At 42.2% G+C, this 27,827-nt stretch overlaps 1 protein-coding gene across 1 annotated transcript; it reads right to left on the bottom strand.

Moving 5' to 3' along the window:
- Positions 1-1,418: 1,418 nt before the first annotated feature.
- On the bottom strand, positions 1,419-26,580 carry pigk (phosphatidylinositol glycan anchor biosynthesis, class K). The gene is made up of 11 exons (XM_068749058.1): positions 26,515-26,580; positions 26,049-26,102; positions 25,885-25,976; positions 25,210-25,345; positions 23,997-24,108; positions 23,123-23,219; positions 22,150-22,267; positions 21,163-21,273; positions 18,800-18,972; positions 9,335-9,401; positions 1,419-1,579 (listed from the first exon to the last, which is right to left on the bottom strand). The coding sequence occupies exons 1-11, from the start codon at positions 26,578-26,580 to the stop codon at positions 1,463-1,465; spliced, it is 1,143 nt and encodes a 380-aa protein (XP_068605159.1). The 3' UTR covers positions 1,419-1,462.
- Positions 26,581-27,827: the final 1,247 nt, after the last annotated feature.

The raw sequence follows: 27,827 nt of genomic DNA, 5'->3' as shown, positions 1-27,827 counted from the left end.
ATATTTGTTTTTGGAATGAATGGATCGCTATTTTTATTGTTATTTTATATGAGACTGAAACACAATTAAAACGACATTGAAAAACCTTTCTGGATCGTTTGAAAGAACAACAGAGCAGGAGTGCAAGTCAACTCAAGCAGCAGCAATTTGAAGGAGTTCTGGTATGAAATAACTGCGTACTGGGGCCTGCCAAGTATATCTTCAGGGTAGGGGGTCCTGTATTGTGAAATATTCCAGAATAATTCAGAAAAGTGAATCTAAAATAACAGGCAGATCAAAATTACATTTATTTGATCCAGTGTTTCGTGTTTATTCAAGGTATAAAAATCCAACCAGCAGAAGAAATAAAATGGGCTTGCTTTCTGAAAAGGGAATAAAATAAAAAGGGGAAATAGGACGGAGGAGAGGAGAAAACGTGCCTTGCATGAATAATGCACAAGAAAAGGTGGTTGGTGGCTGATGCAGAATCTGCCTTCTGATAGTTCAATTTCCAACACCATCCATTTCCCTCTTGAGCTGCATGGAAGAGTGGCAGCAGGTACCCGGTGGGCGGGTCCTCGCGCCAAGGAGGGAAAGATAAACTACTGCAGGTTCGATCCGTACGCTTTGAGCATCAGCCACTTCCCCAACAATGAGCTTAATGCATGTGGAAAAAGGGAAGGAGAAAAGGAGGCAAACGGAGCATATGAGCACAAAGTAGATTCATGTGGGATGGAAGTCGGCTTACGGGGCTATTACTCACTTAGCGCTGCTAGCGCGAGAAGCGGAATGACCGGAGAAATAGCTGTCCATCACCCGGAATACAATCAGTGGAGTACAGGGCTGGAGCGCTAATGGATGTTTCCACAGGGAGGGCAATTTAGTGAAAGTGGATGGGTCCATTGTAGGAGACGGTATTATATGCAATCGGTATCAAGCCTGATACGACAATGACGGTCAAGGGGTGTAATGCATACGGGCAAGGGGGGCATTAAATAGCAATCTCTACGCAGCCGCTCACAGACAATCAGCCTGCCTCCGTCCCACAGTTTCCTTTGCCGATTGGGCTGAATGACACTTCAACAAATCAGCTTTGACTTACAAAGCAGAGACATTTCTTATCTGCGACTTGATTCAGTGCATTTTGTGTTTTTGTGGAACAAAATGTCAAAACGAGACATTTCAAAATGACATCTTAAAAACGAGTTGATGTCTAAGTAGATGGTGAAACATTTTTAACACAGAGCGTTCGGGCTTCGTACATCTGTTGCATAACATTGAGGTATTTGTCCCATCTGGTTCAATACACAAATGCTAATCCCCAGAGAGGAATAGTCCGAAACAAAACAAAAAAGGCACACATTACACACACAATTTCTGGTCAAGCAGTTGAGGTGCAATACCTCTTTTTTTTGTGCATTTAAGAAAATTGCACCTTTCCTCTAACACTCAGTAAAAGCTCCCAATCTGCAGCCGCCGGGCCTCAGAAGATGTGTTTGAGGTGCTTCATGCCATACGTCTTGAAAAACACCAGGAGGATTAGAGTCCACAGGCCCAGGATGAAGCCATCTGGAGGATGCCAGTCTTTCTGCTTTGGGTTCTGAGTGGAGAGGAGGGGGTGAGGGGGGGGGGGGATTTCAGGTTACCACCACGGATTACTCTGTCATTCACGCTGGCAGCAAGATGCAGAATCGTGCATCCACTCATTTCATCTCTTCACACACTTTATGTACAATATACATGCAGCAACACACAACTACAAGAAGCTGGTGGCAAATCTCATCAGGACACTTCCTCTGTCTAATGTTTGTCCCATTCACCGCCACATCATCACTTTGTGTATGATTAGACTTTTAGATCTGGCCATTTTAAACATGCATCTCACACGGAGCACATTTGTATGCTAATGCAATGGAGATGAGATTTAACCTCTAAAAAAATCGTTCTTCCTCCTCTGCTGGTGGCAGAACTATGGATAGACGGCGAGGACGCACGTAAGAGATTTCTGCGATCCCTCACCAGACAAGCCGACAATATCCAGAGAGGAAATCGCCAGTCAGAAAAGGTGCCCCCCCCGCTCCCCGGAAATCCTGGCAGAGAGGATGAAGTCGGAAGTGTTGCAAGTCTCCCAGAGTCGCAAACTGTGCCAACGCTAGGACAGCATTTATTGTGTGAACCTCCGACACAGATCTGTGTCGACGCTATTTCCGTTTCCTCATGTGGGGTTTGCCTCCTCGGTGGAGGCCTGAGAGCATCCCCTGGTTTACGATCCAGATATCATGGGTTCCACGCATGTTCATGCTGCTTTAGGTTTATAAGTGTGTTTCTGTGTGTGTCAAAAAATAAATATATCAATAAAGTATCACCAAAAAAAGGCTTAATCATCACAGACTTCTGTCAGCTGGTGAGGTTAAAGACGGAATGTGGTGCTGATCCAAAGAATAAAGCACGTTAAGGCCGGGGCGCCATCATGTGTGCAGAGAGGAATTCAATATGTAAAAGACAATCTGCCTTCGATTGCATATTTCTGGGAGGTCCCACCGGGAGGAGACCACGGGGAAGACCCAGGACACGCTGGAGAGACTATGTCGTCGTCGTCCCCCCCCCCCCCCGGAAGAGCTGGAAGAAGTGGCCGGGGAGAGGGAAGTCTGGGCTTCCCTGCTTAGGCTGCTGCCCCCTGCGGCCCAGTTTGAGAGGGCTTCCGAATCCAACATCAAATGCGTTTCCGATGGTTAAGGGCGTCTTGGTTGAACTCGGCACATCGTCTGATAGATCGTAGATTCGTGACTTGCAGACAAACAGTTAGCGGACTCGTTTCTGGAGTCAACTGACACACAGGCTGCGTGATAGAGAGAGCGTGTTGCTTCCATAAAGAGCTGGTAAAAGCCTAAGCGTTTACGGAGAGTACCCTAACCCTGCTACACTGCAGAGTTCGTTTGTTTTTTACACTTTTATGGGCACATTGTTAGAATTTCTGCATTTGTGGAGCTGATTGCTCCTGCTCCCCCCCTCAGTGGGCATAGTTTTCAGAAGAGGATGCATTTACCTCTGCATCAAACACACCCTCTCAGTGTCCAACTAATACTTCAGCATTGTCTCCACTGGAGGGGGGGCGGGGTAATAAAGAGCATGACCCGCTGAATGACAGCGTTAACGTAACACGCTGCACCAAATAGCATTTAGAATGAGCATGATTGCATCTCCTAAGAATAATGAACACTAATTTCCTTGGCTGGTGAACCTTATTGTAATTTATTTTTTGTAGTTTAATCGTTCTCGGTGACTGAGGTAAGAAGTTCATTTTTAGGAAATGGGCAAGGCTGTGTCCTTGAGCCGCTGTGTGCGGGGGACGGCCTTCTCGAGGCTGCCTTTCCAATCCAAACTTCAGGTCATGTGATCATGCTTCCAGTTCCTAAGGCTGAGGACGGCAGTAAAATTGAATTAGATCTGCCTCTAAAATTGACTTAACTGCTCAATCAGGTCAAATCAATACAAGCGCCACTGCCATCTGGATTGCTAACGCAGAGGCAGCGTAACGATCGCAGCACTCGTCAGGCCGCTGCTCCAGGCATGGAGCTGGAGCTCCAAGGAGGAGAGCGAGCATGTTCTGGATATGATCGGGGGTTATTCGCCCATGTCAGGGGAGCCGATGCTTGTAAAATGTGTCTAACCTATAGTCTGTTGGATGCCAGTTCTACTTTAGATGATGTCTGACAGACTCTGAGCTGCAGGTTACGTTTTGGAAGCAGCTCGGATAAAGCTAAAACTAACAAAGTGAGTCACTTATCAGCTAAGATGCGACTTTCAGCTCTAACAATTGTCTCTACTCAAGTCTCTATATTCAAGCACTAACGTCTCGTACCTTATTGGAACCGGCACAGGGTCCGACCTCCACCGAGGAGGTCACGTTTTCGCCTGCGTCTGTCTGTCTGGCTGTCTGTTAGCACAATAACTCCAACGGTTTCGGACGGATCCTGATTAAATTTTCAGGAAATGTTGGGAATCATACCAGGAACTGTTGACTCAATTTTGGCGATAATCCAGAAGAGATCCTGGATTCTGGATTGAAATTCCGGCAACATTGCAGTTAATGGATCTTCAATAATATCTCAGTTGATTATTGACTGATGGTTGTGGAATTTTACACAGCCATGCAATCTCTATCTTACCACAGAATTTCATCTGGATCCAGAATGCTGATACTGTCGCGATCCGGATTTTCCCTCTTACTTATAAAGGAGGCTAATTTAAAAAAATTATATCTTGTAAAATATGCATTCAATTCACTCAGTTGGTAGAGTGGGTCGTCCAGTGATCAGAAAGTCAGTGGTTCGAATCCCAGCTCTGACTGTCCGCATGTCGAAGTGTCGTTGGGCAAGACACTGCACCCTGCATGGCAGCAGTCGCCCACTGGAGTGTGAATGTGTGTGTGAACGGGTGAATGTGAGGCCTCATGTAAAGCGCTTTGAGCACTGCAAAGGTGGAGAAAGCGCTTTCTAAGTGCAGTCCATTTACCATTTACCAAAAATCGCAGATATGAACGATATGCTGGATCCAGAATGAGGTCAGGAAAACATTACATTTAAACATTATACCCCATTTGTGAGGGTTGCTATGGTGACCTCTGCTGCAGTAAGTTGGAGTAAATCACAACATGTGGAGACTGAGGTGCTCGGCGGAGGTCTGCGCTCTCAGAGTGCTTTTCTAGTTCACATTCAGATTCATTCCATTACACAGGGTTTTTATTTTAATTTGGGAAGCTTGTTTAATTTTTCTTTGAAGATGTTGCCAGCCAGATTGAGACGGCCCCCGGGCCAGTTACGGCCCCGGGGCCATATAACGCCCATGTGTTGTAAAGGAATGTTTTCGGAGGCGGATTCAATGGTGCTTTTGTGAGAGAGCAAAGAGAAACATCTCTAATGAGACCAATTCTGTTCTCCTGTGTCTGGCAACAGACTAGCAGGTGTCTCAGTGGGTAGTTTGTCCAAAAGCAACCCTGAAAACCTATTTCCATGACAAACTTCCTCTCAGGAACTGTGGGAGCCAACAAGGACACATTATTTTCTGCTGAAGTCAGAAGCTTTTGGTGTTATTTCACATAAGAGATTTCTGTCTTTGTTTTCTTGTCTGTGCACTTCTTACTGGACTGGGGGGGGGGGGGGGGGGGATCATGGATTTCAATGCAGAAATGATGATGATAGATTCCTGTGAGTCCGCTAATTACTGCGTGTGACAATCAAATTGGACCAAATCAGTGGCAGTAAGTTAGACGAGGAAAGTTTCTGAATGTATTTTCTTATGTCTTGTGCATCTGTGATTTACGCTATTTCATTTCTTTATCATGCTGTTTTGCTGTTTATTTTAGTCATTATCTGTGATGCAAAGATAGAGGAACACATGGAGCACATGGGAGGGAGCCTGCAGCCATTGTGGGGAAGTTGACCTCGGGACAATGGTAGGTAGAGGTGTGCGCGACTATGTGGGTGTGCACATGTATATATATTGTGTGTATTTGTTAAAGTGCACGTCTCTTGGGTAAAGAAGAGCAGAGGGTGATGGATCGACTGTGACAGGTCGCCATGTCAACACAGCCGGCAGACCGAGGACAAAACGGCAAGACAGAAGAGAGACAACACAAGAGTAAACGGAAGAGGGCGAGAACGGTACATGTTCCTCTAATTAAGTCAAATCAACAAGTAATTGTTTGAGTTTTAATGTTTACAACTCAAGCTCCGGAGAAAAAGGTAAAAAACATCCTTTAGGCAAATTGCCACGCTCCAAGGTGACAACTTCAAATAGCTTCTACTCTGACCAGCAGTGTGAAATCCAAAAGCAGAACTTTTGCTTGATAAATAACTTCCACAAATAGTATTTTACCAAATTATTTAGATTAACACAGCAGTGTCTTTAACACAGAACATTTAGTAGCTAGATCTGAGGTTTAGGGGAAAGAAAAAAAAAGGTTCCACAATGACAATACAGGGTCCTCATAAACTGAGTAGCAGCGATGCTGACCTTGACGAACAGAAGCATTCACACTGGACTGTAGCGGCTTGCCTCACTCACACAGGCTTTGTGTTTTGTATTCAATTCCCAAGTAAATTCAATTAAAAGCTTCCCACCTGATTGATTGGAGTTAATTAATGGCCTTGCAGGATGCTAACAGTGAATGAGGGAGGTCTGAAACGCCCCGCCACATATCAGCAATCCAAGGGCAACGCTGCAGAAAATGCCTGGTGTGCACAGCTAACGAAAACAGCAGCCATTGTTTACTGCCAGGACGATTCCCTGCACCGTCTGTACATTTACACCCCCCCCCCCCCCGAACCGGGGCAGTCAAAGTAGGTTCATGGCTGATTCTTCTTGCTGCGGACAATGATATTGTGATTGATGATCAACAAAGAAAATGTTTAAGAAGTAGCTTTTCTGACTGTGTATAGCCTGTGAGTCACCCAGCAAGCATGACGGAAGGGGGGGGGGGAGGCAAAGCACTCGTTTACACTTGAAACCATATGGTGGGGCATCAAGCTGGCACGAGCACAAATACTTTGATGCCAGAGAACAGGACTCGCAGTGGGGGGGGGGGGGGGGGGCAGAATCTACAAGAGAGTGGGAAGAAAAAGGCACTCCTAGTTATTTCCAGAACTGAACATATTGTGAGTAGGTATTGGCAACAAGATGAGATGTGTGAGGTTGGGAAGAGGAGGCAGAAAGAGGAGGGGGCCTGTCACCAGTAGCAACCCAACTGTGAACAGCGACAGGGCATTAATCAACCCTTTACATGGAACCATTCCACGGATGCAAGGAGGTGAAGCCTCATATAAAACCACCTTATACATCCAGACACTCTCCGCCTCTTATATTTGCAAGCTGCTGCCTGATCGACAGGCAACACTGAGGTTTGAACAGAAACCTGCAACAGAAAACTGGGGAACACTTTAGACATTACATCTTATGAGATTCAATTCTATATAGATCTTCAAATAATCTACATTTCTTGATCAGCGAGCTGCTAATCACAAAGAAGAGAGCTGCCAATAGGCTTTACGGGCACTCCCCATACTTCTGGAGAGCAAATGGATTCTGGTGAAGAGGAGAAATGAATCTCCTTCTTCAACCCAGCAGGAGCGCTAACCAATAATCGAAATCTGACAGGGGTCATTGGGTTGACTAGTGTGTTTGTGTGTTGGATATGTGGGCTGCATGTAAAAAAGAGCACAGAGGTAGACAGAAAACAGAAAGATGTGTGGGGGGGGGACAAATAAATAGGTAAACGTGCAAGTAAGCTTTCATAAATTCATACATTTACACACTTATTAGATGTTCGTTCAGCTGCGGATCTAAGACTAGCCCACATCTGCCACATTCTTGAGGCATTCCCCCATCATCAATTACCCAGAATGCCTCTGTGTATTGTGAAAGCTCCTATTTCCCATCATGGATCATGGCCCTCAATAATCACCTGTGGTTAGCTCCGTTTCTCAAGACAGACATTCGCTCACACTGAATGAATTGTCAGACTGACATGTTTCCACCAGCAAAAGCCTGTTGGACTTTCCAGACACTTCTGTTTATTGCTTTGTCCGGGTTTATCTGGACCTGACCTTTGGTATCAATGGATTTGATATTATTCACATACACAGTGGAGACAAGCATCAATATCACTCCTGCTCTAGTAACTGATCTCAACCTGGAGACTCTATTTTCTACAATTTCACAATTTGGTATCTCCGAGGTCTCAACTAAAAACAAAGTAAACAGTAATCCTAGGAGACGAGAACGGAAGGTGGTGAATACCTGAACCGAACGAGTGTCTCAAAGCAACATATTGCTCGCAGGTTTGCTCGTGTCTCAGAACACCTCGTTTGTGAAAAGCACTCGTATGTCGAGGCATCGCTGTACTAGTATTCCTTCAGTCATTCCTTTGTACATAGATTTTATTGATTTTTTGTTACAGAACATAAACAATAACAAGCACTCTGTAATCAAATATATCAAAATACAAAGAAATATACACCACCATCCAAGATAAAGTTGCTTCATATAACTCCATACCATCGTCACTCAAAAACCCAACCCTGTAACCCCGCACCGCCCACTCGTTCCGCTCTAAGAGAAAAGAGAGAAAAAAAAAGGAGAAAATCTAACAAAGTTAAGAATTAAAATATAGAAATAACTGAAATAAATACAACAAAAATAATAACATGCACAGTAAATTAAATCAAGTCACCAGGAAACAAAAACAATAAGTTCTGAGGTAAATGATGACATTAGATCACGGGGACACTCCAGTTTAGCGCATATCTCCCCTTATTTACTGTGTCCCGAAGGGACGGGGGCAAGTACATCAGAAAGGCTGACCACGTTCTCTCGAAGAGGCCATCATCCCCTTTCATACGTGCAGTAAGCCTTTCTAAGGGCAGAACTTTGTACGCTTCTTGGTACCATTGTGTAACAGTGGGAGGTTCGTCACTTATCCACTGTTTCAGAATGCATCTCCTAGCCAGAAACAGCAGCTTGTCACAGAGTCTGAAATCAAATCTGCTCAGGGATAAGGTTTTTGAAGGCAAGCCTAAAATGAAAAGTCCCTTTCAGTCATTCCTGACAGGTAGTCTGTGCGCACAAGCAGGGACTGGAAACCTTTCAATGTGCCAGTCATAATTACGACAGAGTACACTAAACTTCACAATTACAGCACTGATGGCATGGATACTACGTTGTATAATACTCTTTAGACATTAATATTACATTAGACATTTTTTAGTGCATTTTTCAGAAACAGCTGAATACCAAATGCAAGAAACATTAATGTCTGTGCTGGCCTGCGGTAAAGATGAATTTGACTTCTTTACTTTTCTGAGACACGGGTTGAATGAGAAGTATAGAAATCCTATTTTTAATACGCCCATAATGGAAAATCGTACAAGAGTAATACAGGAGCCGAGACCATCTGTTGTGAATGTGGAGCACGTTGTAAAGGGGCAATGAGAATGAATAGGTGTTCATTTGTGAAGGTCGGCTCGACTGAGAGCCGCCATCCTTTTGGCAATGAGGTGAATACACAATTCCTCGCCACAATCCTGCCTATCCATTCTGCTGGGTTTCACGGTAGGCCCTCCACTCTGGGGTCAGAGCCGTCACCATGGAAACGACACAAAGAATCAGTTGGTGAATGCCGCACATAACTTATGTTCCATAGGGCAATTGTGGAGAAACTTCTGATTACAAAAACACAGGAGTGTGAAAGAAGGGCTGCCTGTACCAAAGGCAGGAAAGATGACAAATATCAAAGCTCAATGTTCAAGTTTAAAAGAATGTGGTGTGTGCCCCCAACATAGCCAGGTGGGCCTCCTACCTGATGGATGATCTCAGACACTGGCAGCTGGTCCACATATGAGTATCTCTGCAGTTCAGTTAGAGGGCTGAAAGACAAAACAGTCAATCAATGCCTTTCCCTAGTGAAGGAATATAATATAATATGCAGTACTGACTGATGTAAACTACATAAGTGGAAAAAATATGTAGAGCCATAAGAGTCTTAATCATCTTGACAATAATAGCTGTGAATGATTCGTGTCCAGAACACTATAAAACTGGAAAGGATGAGACAAATTAAACTGAAAAATGTGTGTCCAAGGACAAAGCTGTCCCTGCTACTGAGAAAACTCAATTTACGAGGACGTGGTTGGACCATACGATCCATCATAAATGGAAAATGAGCATACTGAAGAGCCACCTTCTGATTTACAAACAAGTTCAAATGTTCCTAAAAATTCTTTTTTAAAGAAGAAAAAAGCAAATTGTTGAAAAGAAACCAATTGTGCACATTTAGTGTGTCTTTATGAAGAACGCGTGAATTTTAATTGAATTCTTGAGGACATGTTGACAAACCACATCTCTACAGAGATGGGCAAGGTTAACCTGATAGACCCTCTTCTAACTAGTACTACTAATGAGGGAAGCCCAGGCTGAACTTTAATACTAAGAGGGTTAGTGTTTAACCAGGTAAAGACCAAATACAGCCCATGTTTGGCACTAATGCTGCACAGAACAGAAAGAGGACAGGCATTCAACTGTGTTTCTTTCTTTCCTGTCTGTCTCTGGCAGCGTGTCACAATGAGTCTTTGTTAGGGTGAAGAAATAAATGGGAATACAGCTTTTAATGTGGGCGAAGCAGTGAAGCATTGAATTACCCAAATCCAGGAGAAAAGGAAATAATATGAAAGACTCAGAAAGCATGCAGGAAATTGAGCGAATTTAAAGTCCTCAGTATTTGCACAGACGATGATGATGATGAACATGAACAGCCATGAAAGCCTTAAAATAGCAGCTACTCTTCATTCAAGAGAAACCCATTTTCAAATTTCCACACATTCCTTTTCACTGTCAAAACCTTGTGCCAACTTCTCCCCCATGATAGAATTTGACAAAACCCATTCACATGAGTATTCTGGTGCACTCTGGTGCACTCTGGTGCATTCTGGTGCTCTCGAGCTGTGACTAGCATAATATACAGCATGGATGAGGAGCAGGATGTAAATTTCACAGGAAGTCGGAACATATTTGGAAGATTATTGTTGATTTGGTTTATTTTATAAGATTTAATAAATAAACCATCTGTCTTCCCTGGCAAAAACCTGATTGTAGGTGGGGGGACAGCTAAGTAAAACCTGATTGTAGGTGGGGGGACAGCTAAGTAAAACCTGATTGTAGGTGGGGGGACAGCTAAGTAAAACCTGATTGTAGGTGGGGGGACAGCTAGGTAAAACCTGATCTTAGGTTGGGGGACAGCTAGGTAAAACCTGATTGTAGGTGGGGGGACAGCTAGGTAAAACCTGATTGTAGGTGGGGGGACAGCTAAGTAAAACCTGATTGTAGGTGGGGGGACAGCTAAGTAAAACCTGATTGTAGGTGGGGGGACAGCTAGGTAAAACCTGATTTTAGGTTGGGGGACAGCTAAGTAAAACCTGATTTTAGGTTGGGGGACAGCTAAGTAAAACCTGATTTTAGGTTGGGGGACAGCTAGGTAAAACCTGATTTTAGGTGTGGGGACAGCTAGGTAAAACTCGATTTTAGGTTGGGGGACAGCTAGGTAAAACCTGATTTTAGGTTGGGGGACAGCTAGGTAAAACTCGATTTTAGGTTGGGGGACAGCTAGGTAAAACCTGATTGTAGGTTGGGGGACAGCTAGGTAAAACCTGATTTTAGCCAGTGAAGACAGATCAACAACCCCCAGCCACACCTGTGTGCCCCCCCCCACCTGTCTGAATTGACATCTTATAACCCTGTACTACTATCTTACTCATAATACATTTTTCACATTATAGTCATGTATTTCAATTTCATATACAGTATGTAAATTACCGTACTTCACAGAACTTTGCATCTATTTAGACAATTAAGTGTTTCTATTCTGATGAAGAGCACTTCTCAATGTCTAAAGCAGAAATGTCCTCATAATGCAGTGTGAATACAGCACTGAAGTAAATCAATTATTACTAGACATACACAGTGTCCAGCATTCTCTCCTTAACCCGCATATATGACTGACCTAGGCCTACGTACAGTATACATAGCCCTTATAGAAGACGATGGCTTGGCTGTTAGGTCATTGAGCCGCTTGTATTTGTCTTGAATGTTTACTGAGTATACATAAATGCATAATACATAACTATAAAAAGTGCATAATGCCGTTATTGCTTTACATGGAACCATTCCACGGATGCAAGGAGGTGAAGTCTCATATAAAACCACCTTATACATCCAGACACTCTCCGCCTCTTAATTCTGCTGAGACCGATCCGGGTCGTGAGAATGATTAAAAGAATCTTACGCTTCCATTTCCTGCCTCTGAATAGTTTTTTTCTTTTCAAGCACAGTTTGCTACTGAGCATGTTTATTCATTTCCTGTCATCTTGTACACTCCTACACTTTCACGGCCTGTGTCGATGGTAAACACCTTTTGTACGCTAACAGAATTGGAATAGAAATAAATACATATGAATGGAAGGAAAGGCCCTTCACCTCCAGAATACAGTGTCAGAGGTCCTAGCTAAAGGTCACTGCTGAGAGCGAGGCGGTCCCGTCAAAGAAAGCTCGGGTCAGACAGCTGCTGACAAAGCAAGGCATATCCTCAGCGCGGCTCGTCTCCAACCCCTTGCTCTGCAAAGCAAACTGTTCTCTTGCTTTTGTCCTTTCTTCTTTCTGAGCTACTAAACATTTTGTCCATGGCTTTCACTCTCTGGCCCACCCTCCATTTGTACCCTTTTATATTCAATCCCATTTCTTCGCTCCCTGTCTCTTTTTGCCATGGCTGTGTGGGAGGGCTGGAGCTGCTCTGACAGGAACAGACCGGGAAACAATCCCAATGTGCTGCTGGAAGCATGTCAGCGGCGGGGAGGGCCGATATCGCACCACCAATTCTCCTCATTTCACGGACGTAGTGAGGGAGGACATGAGAGTGGCTGGTGTTGGGGAGGACAATGCAAAGGACAGGACTAGAGGACGACCCAGGAGAAGAGACATGGACGTAGTGAGGGAGGACATGAGAGTGGCTGGTGTTGGGGAGGACGATGCAAAGGACAGGGTGAAGTGGAGAAGGTTGGTTTGCTGTGGTGACCCCGCAGGGGACAAGCAGAACGTGCAGTAGTATATCCAAGGAGTAAAATTAGGACTCAAAATGATGATATTATTGGAAGAATTTCCCTTTGATGATACGTTTTAAGTTATTCACAAAGCATCTCAGCCCTTGGAGTTGAGTAAGGAGGATAACTTTTGAGAGGCTGAGGAGTTTGACAAAAACACTGAGGAAGGAGAAACATTCTTCAAATGCTAAATGAAAACAAGTCTATGAAACACTACAGACGGGCTTGTGCAGGTGGAAAAAACAAAACATCCCGGCCACCGTCATGATGCATGATAATAACAGTGAACAGTGAATAATTAAATGAAGCGGCGTTCACAATGTCCCAATAGAGACTACAATTTAGGAGGAGGTCTACTGAGTAGTTTCTACAAAAAGCACATTTTCATTTTTTTATTTTTGGATTAAGTAATCATCATTTAAAGTGTGGAACAGCTTTCACTACACAATAAGGCAAGAGTTGGCGTGAGAAGCATCTTAATTTATAATGTTGTAGAATGTTTCAGTTAATTTATGAGCTCTCCAACAGCCTCAGATCGGCTATGACGACGGCCACTACTCCGCATGAAAATAACTTTATGATCACTTGCAATGCGATTCAGGATAATAATTTAAAAAAAAACACTTTTGAATAGACGTCTGAGCAGCAAAACAAGCTTTGTTCAGCAAGCGCCTATGGCTGAAGTGAGTAATAAGGAATCATTATACTGTTAAGCATATGAATAATGAGGAGGACTGCTGGAGTCTATTACAACATCCTCATCATCAAGCGCAATTCACTTAATGGAGGAGCCTGTTCTGAGGAAAGACTGAGCCATTTGGAAACGGGTGAGAAGAGAAGAGACGAAGCGAGGCATGAAAGTCAGAGGTGAACACACAACTCTAGAGCACATGCAGCATGTCCTCCTCTACTTGACCCAGCTGTCAAAAGTGGAATAAAGTAGCACTGCATTTAATAACAGCTTGTTTCAGAGGACATCGGGGATCATTCTCACATATTTTGAAAGACTATTATTACACTGAATAATGGCGCTGATGAAGTTACACCAGAGGTGTCCGGGCCGGGGTTTCATTGGCATCCTGTGCCTGTCGTCACTAACTGGTTGGGTTAGGAATGTTTTTGCAAAGATTCAACCAATCGGTACTGATTTTGTAGGCGAAAAATATATTTTAATCGATTATCGCTCCATTTGATTCATTTCTTAAAGGAAAGCCGGATGATTATTATAAGTAAGACTACAACAGCAATCGTTTTCATTACTGATAACTTGCAGATCATTTTTTCTAATTAACTGATTGCGGGAATGCCCAAGTACAATAATTATAATTAGTAACCTGAGGTGACAAATTAAAATTACTTTTGAACATTGCAATGAACCAGCAGAATAAAACACAGAGATTTAATTTAATATCTTGCGTGCGAATGTATTTACCGGTAAGTGTGTATGCATGTATATATGAATATATGTTTCTGTTTATAATATTTATATATATGAGAATCTAAAATCAGTTGCATCGTCTTGAATAATGACATTAACCATTTCATTGCTACTGGAAAGTCATAGGTTGATGCGTCAGCCGATCCACGCCTTTATCCCTTTAGCTGGATCCTCTCCAGAAGGCAATGGTCTCGTCTTTGGGACAATGCCCACTTTTCCACAGAACATTAATAATCTGTCAAGAATTTAAGTCTATTTGTGGAAAAAAATTAATTAAAATGGTGAAAAGGTTCCTGTATCAGAAAACCCATTTAGTCTTTTGATTATTTCTGTTAAATGTTTAAAAATAATAATAAACCAAAGTGCTCATTGATCACAGGCCCGTCTACGTTCTATGTTTCCAGCTGTAATTAACGTAAACTACAAGAAAAGTTTTTTTCTTTTACTGTGCTGGCTCCTGTGAAGATTGGATTCCACCAGAATTACAGAATTTGTACACTGCTAGCAGAATACATAGTGATGAGCTAATGCCAGGAACCAGCTAACTACATAAATGCACACATTTACTTGTACAGTATTTAGTTTTAAACATATTTTATGGCTCTCATGGAATTACGTGGTGTTCATGGCTCTCTCAGCCAAAAAGGTTCCCGACCCCTGAGCTAATGTCTTATTTATGGTAGACGGACAGGCAAACTGATAGATAATTAGACAGGTAAATAGACCGAGAGCTACAGATAGATAAATAAACAGATAGATAGATACATTATTGATCCCAAAGGAAATCTGGGGAGTCGGGCACAAATAAAAATAAAAAAACAGCGACAGAAATAGCAGCAAACTGTAGACCGGTTAAAGAGCAGCGAATGTGTAAACAGAATAGACAAACAATATTAACATGAAGATAATTATACAGACTATTAAAGACTCAAGTTCCACTTGAATTTTGTTTCCTCTTCTCAACACAGTGCTTTGTGGAGGGATTTGGGGAGGATGGAGGGCAGTGGCCGAGTCTCTGTGGTGAGCAGTAATCACATCGCTATCACGGCTGGCGCCGCTAAACTGTTCATACATAAGCAGGACTCCAGAGGTGGTGGCACAAATTTAGCATCTAAACAGTGGGGCACCTTGAAAAACAGGAAATCACTCAAAACAGATGCTACATAGAGCAACACCCACAGGAGACAAGGTCTGTCTGCAATGGCAAAACAAGCTCAACTTGGTTTTGGTGCTATTGAAGCTACACAGATGCATCACATCCTCGTCCTGGTTGCTTATACATCTTATAGAGGCATCAGCAACAGGCACAGTTTCATAAGCGGTCGATATGTTTTGCCCATAGATTCATGCACGTCGAATTCGATTTTGTCATCATCATCCCTAATTTTAAATGGTAAATGGACTGCACTTATATAGTGCTTTTTCCACCGCGAAGCATTCACCCATTCACACACACATTCACCCTCCAGTGGGCGACTGCTGCCATGCAAGGTGCTGCCAGACCCACTGGGAGACATTTGGGGTTCAGTGTCTTGCCCAAGGACACTTCGACATGCAGACAGTCAGAGCTGGGATTCAAACCACCGACCCTCTGATCACTGGGCGACCCTGCCAGACTATTTTACTGTGTCCCAGCCCCTGCCTCTCGGCGCCCCCTCGATGCTCTTAGCTGAGTGTCCCGCGGGGTCTGAAGCGTTTACTTTTATACATAAGTGAAGTTCAGTGATTCTCTAGAAGCAGAAACAATCCGTATGTCTTACATCGCTTTTGATTAAAGTATCCTGTCATCTGCCACAGCTTAACTGTCATGTAGTCCACTGCACATGTTTAACACTGCAACACCACCGGCCCGAAAACACCAGGTCAGAGTCTTCTCACAATATATTAAATGATATTACATGAGAGGCAGCGTGAAAGCCATGCTTTTTCCTGCCCGAGTATCCGTGCGGACCAAACAGCCATCTCCAGAACACCGCGGAAAGCACAAGCAGATATTTTATCGCCAGCATCTTCATGAAATGTTAATCTCATCCAGCGCTTGATGATAACAGCACACTCTAATGCGAAATACAAAATGACAGAAGGCATCGTTAGCCTGCCTGATAGCTTTGAACTTTGCAGTGTTGCTTTCTATTACTCTTAAAAGTAGAAAGACAGAATGAAAGAAAGATGCTCCTCGGGTTTTGCAGAACGAGTAAACTCCATTAAACATTAAAATGAATCGGGTGGGGGGGGAATTGCTGGATCCTCGCATCAGAAGTAGAGATAAAAACATTGCTCTCTAAGATTGATTTCGGGCAACAGCTCGATGACACTGGTGTGTTTCTGTGTTGCATTTGGGAACGGCAGACCTAATAGGTTGGTTCTAATCAATAATAAAGTAATTTGGGAAGTTGTGTGAAATGATTAACTAGTCTGACTCCAAAACAGCCGATGACTAAAATCGGTGGCAATTGTCTCTAATTACTAATTAGCAGCAAACCTCATTACAATCTTTATAATACTTGCCAGCGGTCAAATTAAATTCCAGCTTAATCAAATTAATGGAAGTGGGGAAGTGTAATTATGAATGAAGGTTTAATTTCAAGCACATCTGTTTGTACAGCACGATCATTTATTACTTTGCCATGTTCCTGAGTCAGTAAAGGAAGGACTGCTGGATGTTTGGCGCACGTTTACTGAGATTTCTGGTAATTGTCCTTATTGTGGGATTGGTTTGTGTTTCTATGGACTGGCAAATGAGAAAACAAACAAAGAAACAATTCCCAGACACAGATTCAGTTTAAAAGTTCTCTACCGCCATCTAGAGGACAGATATTGTCATTGCAGCATGTGTACGTTCTGGTGGGATCAATGTTTGTGATAATCCTTTGACGTTAATTAAATGATTCACAAAAGCAGCAGCATAGAGAGTTTGAGAGATGAATGAATCTGTCCATTTGTAAAGCCATCTTTTATGAGGTGGGGTAACGTCGGCTCCTCCACCCTTCAGCTGCGGGCGATAAGGCGGTTTCATCACCATCCCTCCTAGCGTTCTACTTCGAGGAAATAGGACTTTCCTCGAAGTAGAAACTGTTGTTGTATTTTTCCCTTTGTTATAAGCTCCAATTTTAACACTTTTTTTTAAAGTTTTCTAACCTTTTAAAATTATTATAAATTACTGCAGTCCAGTTTACCACAGGATGACAACACAGACAATCCATCAAGCATAACCTGAGGCCAACAGGAAATCAGTTCTGCCTGTAATCATTCATTTACAGGGAAAGAGCGAGCATTAGGTGCCGACTGATTCTAAACAGCAGGATATACTACCTAAATGAGAAATATTATTACCGCTAGCAGTCCTATTATTAGTCAGCCTTGCAATCAATCCTCAGATCTCAATTGGCAGGGAGCCACAACAACATCCAGAGCGTGCTGCACCAGAAAGCCAAGCCACACTAGGAGAAGTCATTAGGAGAAATCAATATCACTAATGCAGAGTGTTCTAAGTAGGAATCCGAGTCTAGTTAGGAGGGAAGCAAAAGTCAATCAATTTGGCCTTCAGCAATTCAGTTAAAACAAAGACAGTTCAAGTCTTTATGTCCCGCTTGTCCTGAATCCAACTCGAGCTGCTCGGCGGAGGTTCGACCTCTTCAAGTGCTTTTCTAGTTTTTAATTGTGACGATACTTACAGTATATCAAGATATCACAAGTCAAAATGTATATTTATTCCCTGATACACCCCAGTCATCACAAGGCCACACTGAAGGACAGACACACACTCACGCCTAGGTTTTTGGTGGTGGGAGGTAGCCGAAGAACCCGGAGAGACCCCAGGGAGACATGGGGGGAACAAACTCTGCACAGAAATGGAATTGATCCAAGAACCGTCTTGCTGTGAGTCAAACAGCACAACCCACTGCACCACGGCGCTGCCCTACAGATAAACGATATAAATGCTGTAAAGGCATTTGGGCTTCGTTCAACTCCGCTTTGCTACACAAACATCCTAATCTGGGAGTTGAATTCAAGAAAAAGGAGCAAATACTATTGTTTATTCTAATTATCCAAAGGTTTCTTGTGCGCCACATGAATGTAACCAATCAATAGTCATTTCTCATTCTGTTTAAAAGCCAGGCGTGCCCAAACATGATGCATGACTACTATTTATCAGTGCCACTCATCTGCAGTGATCTGTATGTGGTTATTGATCACGCTCCGTTCCCCCCACTCCGATTGCTCCTTTCTATGCATATGAGCACATGCCCCAATGATCGATATGGATGAGGACTGCTGCACCCCCTCTTTGTATGTTATAGTCCTTTTGATGCACAGATTGCTGTCCACAGATTGGGCAAGCCAGATTGTGAAAGTGAAGTTCAGTGATTCTCTAGAAGCAGAAACGATCCGTATGTCTTACATTATCGGGACTAGACCTTAAAGGCTTCGGCCCTCACACGGGGGGGGCTATTTGTTTGATTCCGACTCGTGGAGTTTGCCCACTGTCTACCCCTCACCATCGCTTCTATTTCCAGTCACATATCTTTGGCTGTGCTACCTACTATACTATCAATTTAAAAGCAGAATTGATCAATAGATAATAACAACAACAAAACAACAAATCACTAACAGGATGGAGTGTAAAATAAGCAAAGACACTTGCTGCGCTTTGCAGGCGGGGTTTGTTTTATATGACATGTCTGGTGCAGGAAAGCAAAAGCAGCCTGATCATAGTTGCACGACGCATTTGGCTTACTTCTGTTCCAGCTGCTTGATGGGGATGGTCAAGTTGATGGTTTCCATGGTGATCTCCACTTTGCGGACGCTCCCAAAGAAGTCTGTGATGAGGACACTCCCTGGGTCCCGCAGAAAAAGGTCGGTACGGTGGCCAGGAGTGGACACGCACTGACTCTTGGGGCACACTTTAAACTGGGTAAGCAGGCATGGAAAAACAGTTTTCATATCAGAGCCAACCAATCAATGAAACACATACAAGTACTATAGATACACAGTAATGATGATGGACTTTAACATAAAAGTATACGGAACAGGTAAATTTTTCAGAGACAACGGGAAATCTAATACTCAGAGCTGGATATTCACAGCATCTATTGTCATTAATGCTGTTTGTTTACCATAATAACTCCATGCCTGCTCTGTCCTTTGTATTGTTCTTGTTCTTTTTTTTAATTCACCTTCACCATTTCTTGTACTTGTGCGGAGCCTGCTTAATTTCATTGCATCACTGTGTGAAATGACAATAAAGTGTTATTCTATTCTATTCTATTCTGAAGAGTTTCGATCTCCTACTTTTCAAACCAGTGATATTGAACGGCCAGCAGCATCAAACATGGCGACATTTTTATGAGTAAAAAAATGAGTGAGTGTGGAAAGGATTAGAGACATGGAGCCTGACATTTGTGCATGTTGTAGTACCTGGTGTGTTACCACTTGTGGGTTAATCCTCTTAGGGGTGTAAATCATCAGTGTAATGTCTGACTGGGCTTTCCCTTTGAGCACACAAACAGGACTGAAAAAGGGTGGCTGTGGAGGATTTAGCTCAGGGGAGAGACATCAAAACAGACTGCAGACGGGAGTTATAGAAATAGATCCACATTAGTGCACTTTACATCTACAAGAATAAAGATTACCTCTTCAAAAACAAGAAAATTAGAAGAAGAAGAAGAAACTTTCATTACAGTGCACTGATTGTCTGCCTGTCAGAAAAAGGATTTGTTGTATTTGAGGAGGAATGTATGTGGAGGGAATACGCAGAGCTCCTTTAGGCCAGTGATCTTTGCATGAGAGAAAAGAGAGCGGCTGCTGAGATTAAGGCGCGGCTTTGTGCTGCGCCGCCTCCGTCCAGCAGCCTTAACAGAGCATCAGACATTCTGCTTCAAGGCCCTTTGCCACTTCCGTCTGGACGCCAGGGATACGCGTGATTAGTCAATGGTTTGCCCCTAATCAGAACTACACCCCGATACCGTTTCTATTCCTGTAAATGTATGGCTTTAAAGGACATAAACTCAATAGATTTATATCATAGATCAAAGATGATCTATGATAAAGGTGATCCATTTAAAAGCTGCAACGTTTATTAAGCGTAGCATACACACTTCCTGTCTCCAATTTGGATTTGGTCGGCACCACGTCACCTACGATCCCACACCCACTGGGCATTTTAACACCAACGCATTAACGGGGACTCCTGCTTAGTCCATGTTAAGGAATAAATCAACGCTCTCTTCTGCTACCTGTCGCACATTTTCAGCTGTCCTGTCAGCTAAAGCCAAAAAAAGCATGTCACAAATTTATACAGACACAGGAAATGACCCCTTGGGACACTTCACAGTATATGTAGCAGCTGTAACATGGGGACAGATGTTTCTGAGCAGAGGAGCACGCAAACAGCTGGTCCTCACTTAACGGCGGAGCGACGTTCTGAAGACCCGGTCGCTAAATGAAACCCCCGTTAACCGATAACTATTGTTTTTATATTTCCATACATAAAGGCCATTTATATTGAACATATTGATCCTGGTATATATCTATTTAGACTGTATGTATTGTGTTGGGTATGCCAGGTGATTTTTGTTGATCTTTTTTTCCCTGCATGAATGTCGCTGTTATTTATTATTAGTTATTTATTATTTAAAAAGATAAGCTTCACATCAATATTTGCAAGATATTTAAATGAAATAATTAGTTTAATTTATGAAGGTCACATACCGGTACTGTATATTCTTTATTATTTTCAACTGTACAATGAAAGCTAACTTATATTGTTTACAAATGTTTTACATATTAAGGCATAAAAGCTTTTGCTTCTGCCTGTTTTAGACTTTTATGTAGAGGAAAATTATGTTTCCCTCTACATAATTATATGACTTAAACAAATCAAACTAAACTGAACTGAATATTTTGTGGAATGAGAACGTTCACCTGATGGATGAGACCACATTTTTGGGGAGAACAGTTTCTTTAAAAGCGAGCAGCACATATTTGATCAAAGCAAGAAGCGCAGCTGCTCATGAGAATGAAGGTGAGCGACTCAATCATAATCGCACACGCTCTGACGCAAAAAGTAAAAGGCATTTACAGAAGCACATAAATCCTCACCAGGTCGTTCATGTTGGTTTTGCTTGCAGGATGGATGTCCTCCAGGAACTCAAGCAGATAGAAGGTGTAACGATCCATCAAATGGACTCCAATGGCCAAATCTGGCTGGTGCTAGACAGGATGAAAAAGAGCGAAGACAAATACAGTCTAGATGCAATTCGGTGCAGGTGATTGGTGGCATGCTTAGTTTTGCTTTGAGTCACTTTTTAGGTCCCGCATACATAAACATGTTAGTTTTGTTTTGTGTTGTGTTGATGAAGTCTGACAGTGATTAACAGAGATCCATCCTCTAAATAGAACATATAAGATGGGATGTACGCTAGTGTCAATGATCTCTCAGCAATGCTGCTAAAGCCTGATTAGAAAGGAGAAATCATAATTTAGCGCTCAGCACCGAGTCCAGAAGGGACTGTGGTAACATTTCTGACAGAGGTGGTGAGAAGCTTTCATTCCTAAATCACAAAGAGCAAAAGCAAAGAATCAACTGGACTTGCTCAAGTTTGATTTAATTTGTTTTACCTCTCAAAGAGTTCAGTTCTCAGAACTGAAGAAGCTTCTTGATTTACGTCTACCTGGATGACAGAGAACCTACACTTTCATGCCTAGATAGGCTAGTAGTTCAATGAGTTAGTTTAAGATGCATATCCAGGGGTCTTTTAGACATTTCTAGCAGTCAGAATTAGAACTATACGCCTGTATGTGCACCTGAAGGCAACATGCATGATCCTGTGCAGAAAAAGACCGAGGCTTTGTCACACAGCAAATATAAGGCTGCATCCATTCTTGTGTAAATGTTCAGCTTCATCACTTAAAGGTGGAAGAAGGAGACCAAACAATGCAAGTAGAAAACATCACCTTGGGTGGGGCTGACAGTAGCTACTGAATTAAGGAAACCCTTACATGCAGTAAAGAGCCAAAAACTGCAGAAAATAAAAACCTAATCTTTCAGAAAGGATCGGTTTTTCATTTCAAGTGCATTCAACTCACAGACAAGGAGTCCTCTCCAATCTGACTGCTGGCCAGGGCCATGATGTTTGGGGAGTAGAACCTCTCATACATGGACGCCCCCTGACACGTGTCAATGATGAAGAGCAGCTCATTGTACCTGGACACAAGCGCGTACGCAGCAACCTTTACTTTCTGGGCACAGATAGCACATCGCTCATCCAAGGCCTCCGACCACTTCTTCGTACTGCGGATGCGATGACGAGCAAGAGCAGCTCGCTGCTCTAATTATACAGACTATTAAAGACTCAAGTTCCACTTGAATTTTGTTTCCTCTTCTCAACACAGTGCTTTGTGGAGGGATTTGGGGAGGATGGAGTCTCTGTGGTGAGCAGTAATCACATCGCTATCACGGCTGGCGCCGCTAAACTGTTCATACATAAGCAGGACTCCAGAGGTGGTGGCACAAATTTAACATGAAATTTAGCATCTAAACCAGGCATGGGCAAACCCAGGCCCGGGGGCCATATGCGGCCCGTTGGTCTCTTTAATCCGGCCCGCCAAACTTGTCCAAATTATATTATTAAATAAAATTGTATTATAATTAAACCTCAGTCATTTAACCTTTTCCCTGTAATGCTGCCTGTAAAAGGCCAAATCCTTTAATGCAATAGCTTTCATGTGTCATTTATATTAGCTCACACAAATACTCCATCCATCTGTTCTTGGTCCGGCCCCTCTGCCAAATTTTAGAACCTATTGTGGCCCGCGAGTCAAAAAGTTTGCCCAGCCCTGATCTAAACAGTGGGGCACCTTGAAAAACAGGAAATCACTCAAAACGGATGCTTCATATCTGAAGTTGAGCTAACTCGTGTTTGCTAGTAATTTATCTGCTGTCGTAGCACTGTGCAGGTACATTCTCAGGAATGTTTTTTATTACTACTAACACACTGAGAACTAAAACAGTAGCTACAACTCGGTGATTTCTTTGCCAGGTTAAGTTAGGTCCGTTTACCTTCTCTTCTGCCACATCTGCTCGAAAGCGTCAGCCAGTTCTACATTACTAATTTCCTCTGAGTCTTGGAACTTCAGGAAGCCGTTCCCACCGTGGCCTAATTTAAAAAAAGAAAAGCAAAGCAAAATCCATCAATAATTCACTCCAACTCCGATTCATAATGCAAAACCGTGATATGAAATGGAAAAGTACAAGATGAGACATTAAAGGAGAAAGGCACACTCTGCACTGGGTGTGGAGAAATTACTGTAGCAACAGATAAAGACCAGGTTGGATAACAATGGACTCCTTTGGGGTTACAAAAGTTATTTTAAAAAGCACTTATTAAAGATATGTGGTACATAATGGTCAGTGTTAAAGGTATTCATTCATTCATTGTGGGTCATTTTAATATGCTATTCTGTGTTTCTGGTGTTTCTTCAAGAATAAAAATCATCAGCTCAGTGCCACAAAAAGCAAAGTTCTGTCTGAGTGGTGCTAGACAGCTGTAACTGTCCCCAATAATGGAAAAACGCTTCTGATATCATCAGTGAAGTGCATCAACTTCAGGGGCCGAGAACAGAAGTTCTATTTCTCACAACGTTTGAGTGACTATTGTTGAGGACCTTTCTTGCCATCTTGCTTGACTAACTGCCTGGTCGGTACCTTGCTATGAACTCGTTGTATTCATGAACTCAAAGCCATTGCTGAAAGTCAACCCAAGTCTTTCATCTAAGCCAGCAGTGGAGACACTGTAGGCATTAGTCGGCATATAAATTAAATATATTGCAATGATTCAGTCATAAAAATCTTGTTGCAAATGGCATCCTCCTGATTAAAGGTACCGTAAGTGTGTAAAGTGGAGTATTTACAGCTGGGATTGTCCCTTCACTACCTGTCAGATAAATGAGGATGTTGCTGCGGTCGTCAGAGAGAAGCCGTTTGGAGCGCGGCGTGCTGAGCGGCAGCCTTCCAGTCAAAACACGCAGGAAATTCTCCACCGTCACCTGAAACATGATCAGGATTGGAAGGATCGGCACCTATTTCATTTTTCTTTAAAAAGACGAGTACCACATCTTTTGCCCCTTACTTTTACCACCATATGGTAGTAATGCAGTACTAGCACTGGAAGCTGGTGAAGCTACATCTGCTATAGAAGAATGCTCTACAACCACACAACAGACAGCAGAAGTAGCTAGCTGTGGAAAAAGTCCAGTGTGGATCAAGGAAGAAATGAGGTGCAGTCGAGGCTCTGCCTGGTAAAACCTATTAAGCATCTAATACGGCTATTACTAGCTTTATCATTTGTCCAAATAAGAGTCTCAAACAAAAAACATATGTCCGCCAATACATTTTGTATGGTAGCATCCTGAATCCTCTTTTAATTCATTTACAGTAAAACATATGTATCCATTCTTTACTCTGAATGACTTGCCCATGATTATTGTACAACAGCAAATATAATTGGCAGTGCAGCGGTAATAGCTATTTACAAGGCCAGGACAAAACTCTGATAATAGAAAATAAATCAGTGGGGCTCTACCTTGCAATAACAAACACACTTGAAACTCCTCTATTTGGGATTGCACATGATATCAAGTCATTTCCTGTTCAACAGACTGAGCAAACACTAGACAGAGTGGCCCATGTTTGCTTCAAGTTCCCCACGGCACCTGTATAATATTTATCTATAAAAGGGCCTTTCTGTCGTTTCTGGGTACTAGTTTTTATACATATACAGATAGTTCAGCACAAACATCTGACACATTCACCAATGTAGTGCAGCTAGCAACAAGTGCAGATACCGCTTGTCTTAAATTAAAAGGATTGATGACTTATGCACTCCTCTTTCATCAGATTAGAACATGCATTCGGGACATTTAATAACATTTAATATATAGAGAATATTTTTTCATGCCTGAATATATTTTGAAGAGTGATCTGCTTTTTTCAAGTAATTTAAACATAGAAATTAGATTTTGACCAGACCGATTTATTTTGTTTTTGTTTTAACAAATAGAGGTTCAGGTAGAAAAACAAACTAAATTTGTAAAAATATTCATTTCTGTAAACGTGCTTCTTGCTACTTGACTGCAATGCGTACTGACTTCATAACCTCTGTAGTCCACCTCCACATCGTCACCATACACATTCAGCTCCATGTTCTTGTGGCTGAACACTGTGGCAGGTTTGGGGTTTCTATGGTTACAAGCCATGTCATCGGCCAGCATCAGAACTATGTGACTGGGAATGGAGAACAAGACAGAGCCATTCAAAAATGATTCATTTGTATCATACAAAAAAAAGACTACTGATGTTTCATTGATGTGATCAAACACATATAGTGTTATGTTATGTTGTTCTGTACCATGAGGAGAATGCGTTACCTCAAATTCACATTTTTTTGTACAGTGACTCACATGTTCGTTTTGAGAACACACACGGCAGGAAAGTTCGGAGTCATGCTTATAACAAATTTACAATGTCACGGAGGCAGCTACTGAACTGCTATTGAACCCTAAAATAAAGCCCCACCTGAGGCACAGAAGGAAATTAACGAGGCGCGGTATACAGTCACTTAGCAAATACAATGAAATCACATTTTAAAGTATCTTCTTGTCATATTGTAAAACAAGGCAAAAATCAAGAGTGCAGGTTCTAAGCATAAGCCTATTTATAAGTCTACATGATCAATACATGCATATACCCTTAATAATTCATGTTAATATCAACATTGAATATCTAAAGGGGCCACAATTAATAGTGAATCCTATCACAGTTACCTGTCGGGAATCCCCAGCCTCTTAACACTCCTATAAACAGACAGAGTATTGGCCACATGACGGTAGTTGAACCAGAACCGAGATGTGCACACCTGTAAATCAAGCACAGCACGTCACGTTCACACACAAGTGTCTTTAAACAGCAGCCATCAATGAGTACTGACCAGAACAGCCCAGTTGTTGGTGTGGCCGCTGCTAAAGAACTGCCCTGCCGTGTTCTGAGAAACAAGTGGGGGGTGAGATTAAAAGAAACTTTGTTTGTGATCGTATAAGCAGTTAAAACATGATTCATATTCACAGCATCTACTGCCATTAATGCTGTTTGTTTACGTTTATCATAATAACTCCATGCCTGCTCTGTCCTGTGTATTGTTCTTGTTCTTTTTTTCTGTTATGCACCTTCACTATTTATGTATTGTACTTGTGCGGAGCCTGCTTAATTTCATTGCATCACTGTGTGAAATGATACTAAAGTGCTATTCTATTCTATTCTATTCTGAGATGTAAATTGTAAATAAAATAGCTAGTAAGATAGCATGCTAACAGAGCAACGTCATTTCAATCCAAAAAAGAAGACAGTTGTATTTATATTCATATCCATGACTTTGAGCAATACAAATATACACTCACCTCAACGTTAATGCTGTTCGCTAGTAAATAGATGGAAAATAAATTCAATAAAATAAGCAGTTTCATCGTTGGGCACTCTCTGCTATTCATAATAAGGAAGTAGAATCGGTTGCTCCACCCACCCACCAATCGTTTCCGGTACGAGACACTTCAGAATAAAAGCTACGTATTTGTAATTAATAAACAATCGTTATTCTGTCCTGACTCAACCGAGTCAATAAAGATAAAGAGAACAAAAAAATGTGCATTCTCTCTTTTCTGAATGTGGAATGTAATTGTATTGTATGTCAAAACAAATGCCATATTATTATAATTAGGTTGCAGCATTTTTTTTGTATAATCATGTTGAAGTTATTAGACTTCTGTTTTTGATAGAATATTTAAGGAATTGAACAGATTTGAAGAGAAGAGACATGCAGTAAAGCACCTCAGGTTGTATTTGAATCTTTCTTTCATTCTAAACCGTTTATCCTGTTGAGGGTCACAGGCAACGTTCCCTCTAAGGTGCGCTCGTGCGTAATTACGCACAGCTGACACTGGTCGGTGGGGTCGATCTACCACACGGCCACAAGAAAGAACAACTAATCACACTCACATTCATGTCTGTGAGCAATTCACTCACCATTTCACACATACACACACTTCTGATGGTGGGAGGAAGCCAGGGAACCCACGCAGACACAGAGTGTACATGAGAAATCCCATGACTTCCTGCTATGAGGCACCAGAACCACCGTCTCATCGAGCCCTGCTGCCAAACGCACGGGAATTAGAATTGTAGCGTAAAAATATCACAAGCCTCTTTATATTTTATTTTAGTTCCTTTAGTTGAGATTACGACTCAAAGGTCGGTCACCTCAGTTTGTCTCACTCCATATTAAAAATGATCATTCATATTAACATTGTAATAATCATATCATTGTCATTTGTCTGAGAATATTAAGCAGCTGCAGATGAGACGATTTGAGGTCATCTCGTCTACAAGAAAATGGATGAATGGATGGATGAATGGATGGACGGATGATCATGTCATTGAACTGATCTAAAGTTGTGCTGTGACTGACCAACAACAAAGTCATCTGTCCAGCTGTCGAGGACTGATGTCCCAGGGATCATATCTTATGGGACAAACCATTAAATATCATTTTTCCATTCATAATATAATCTACTGTTATACCAAATGTGTGGTGGCCTCGAGGCAAGAACAGGCCCTCAATTATATCAATTAAGCAGGACGTTGCGATTGTTTTGGTCCTTTATTCAAGTCATGCAAATCTTATTACCTTCATTTTGTGGCTGTATTTCCTGACGTA

The sequence above is a fragment of the Brachionichthys hirsutus genome, chromosome 15, assembly GCF_040956055.1.
Source record: "Brachionichthys hirsutus isolate HB-005 chromosome 15, CSIRO-AGI_Bhir_v1, whole genome shotgun sequence".
Classification (NCBI taxonomy): domain Eukaryota; kingdom Metazoa; phylum Chordata; class Actinopteri; order Lophiiformes; family Brachionichthyidae; genus Brachionichthys; species Brachionichthys hirsutus.
This window is presented reverse-complemented; position numbering and strand designations above follow the sequence as displayed.

Excerpts from the sequence above, each read along its gene's own strand:
- pigk (XM_068749058.1), bottom strand. The coding sequence starts at position 26,580 with ATGAAACTGCTTATTTTATTGAATTTATTTTCCATCTATTTACTAGCG. Across the intron at positions 25,977-26,048 it reads CCAACAACTGGGCTGTTCTG|GTGTGCACATCTCGGTTCTG; the intron begins GTCAGTACTCAT and ends CTTGATTTACAG. Across the intron at positions 9,402-18,799 it reads ATCAAGCAGCTGGAACAGAA|CCCTCTAACTGAACTGCAGA; the intron begins GTAAGCCAAATG and ends TTTGTCTTTCAG.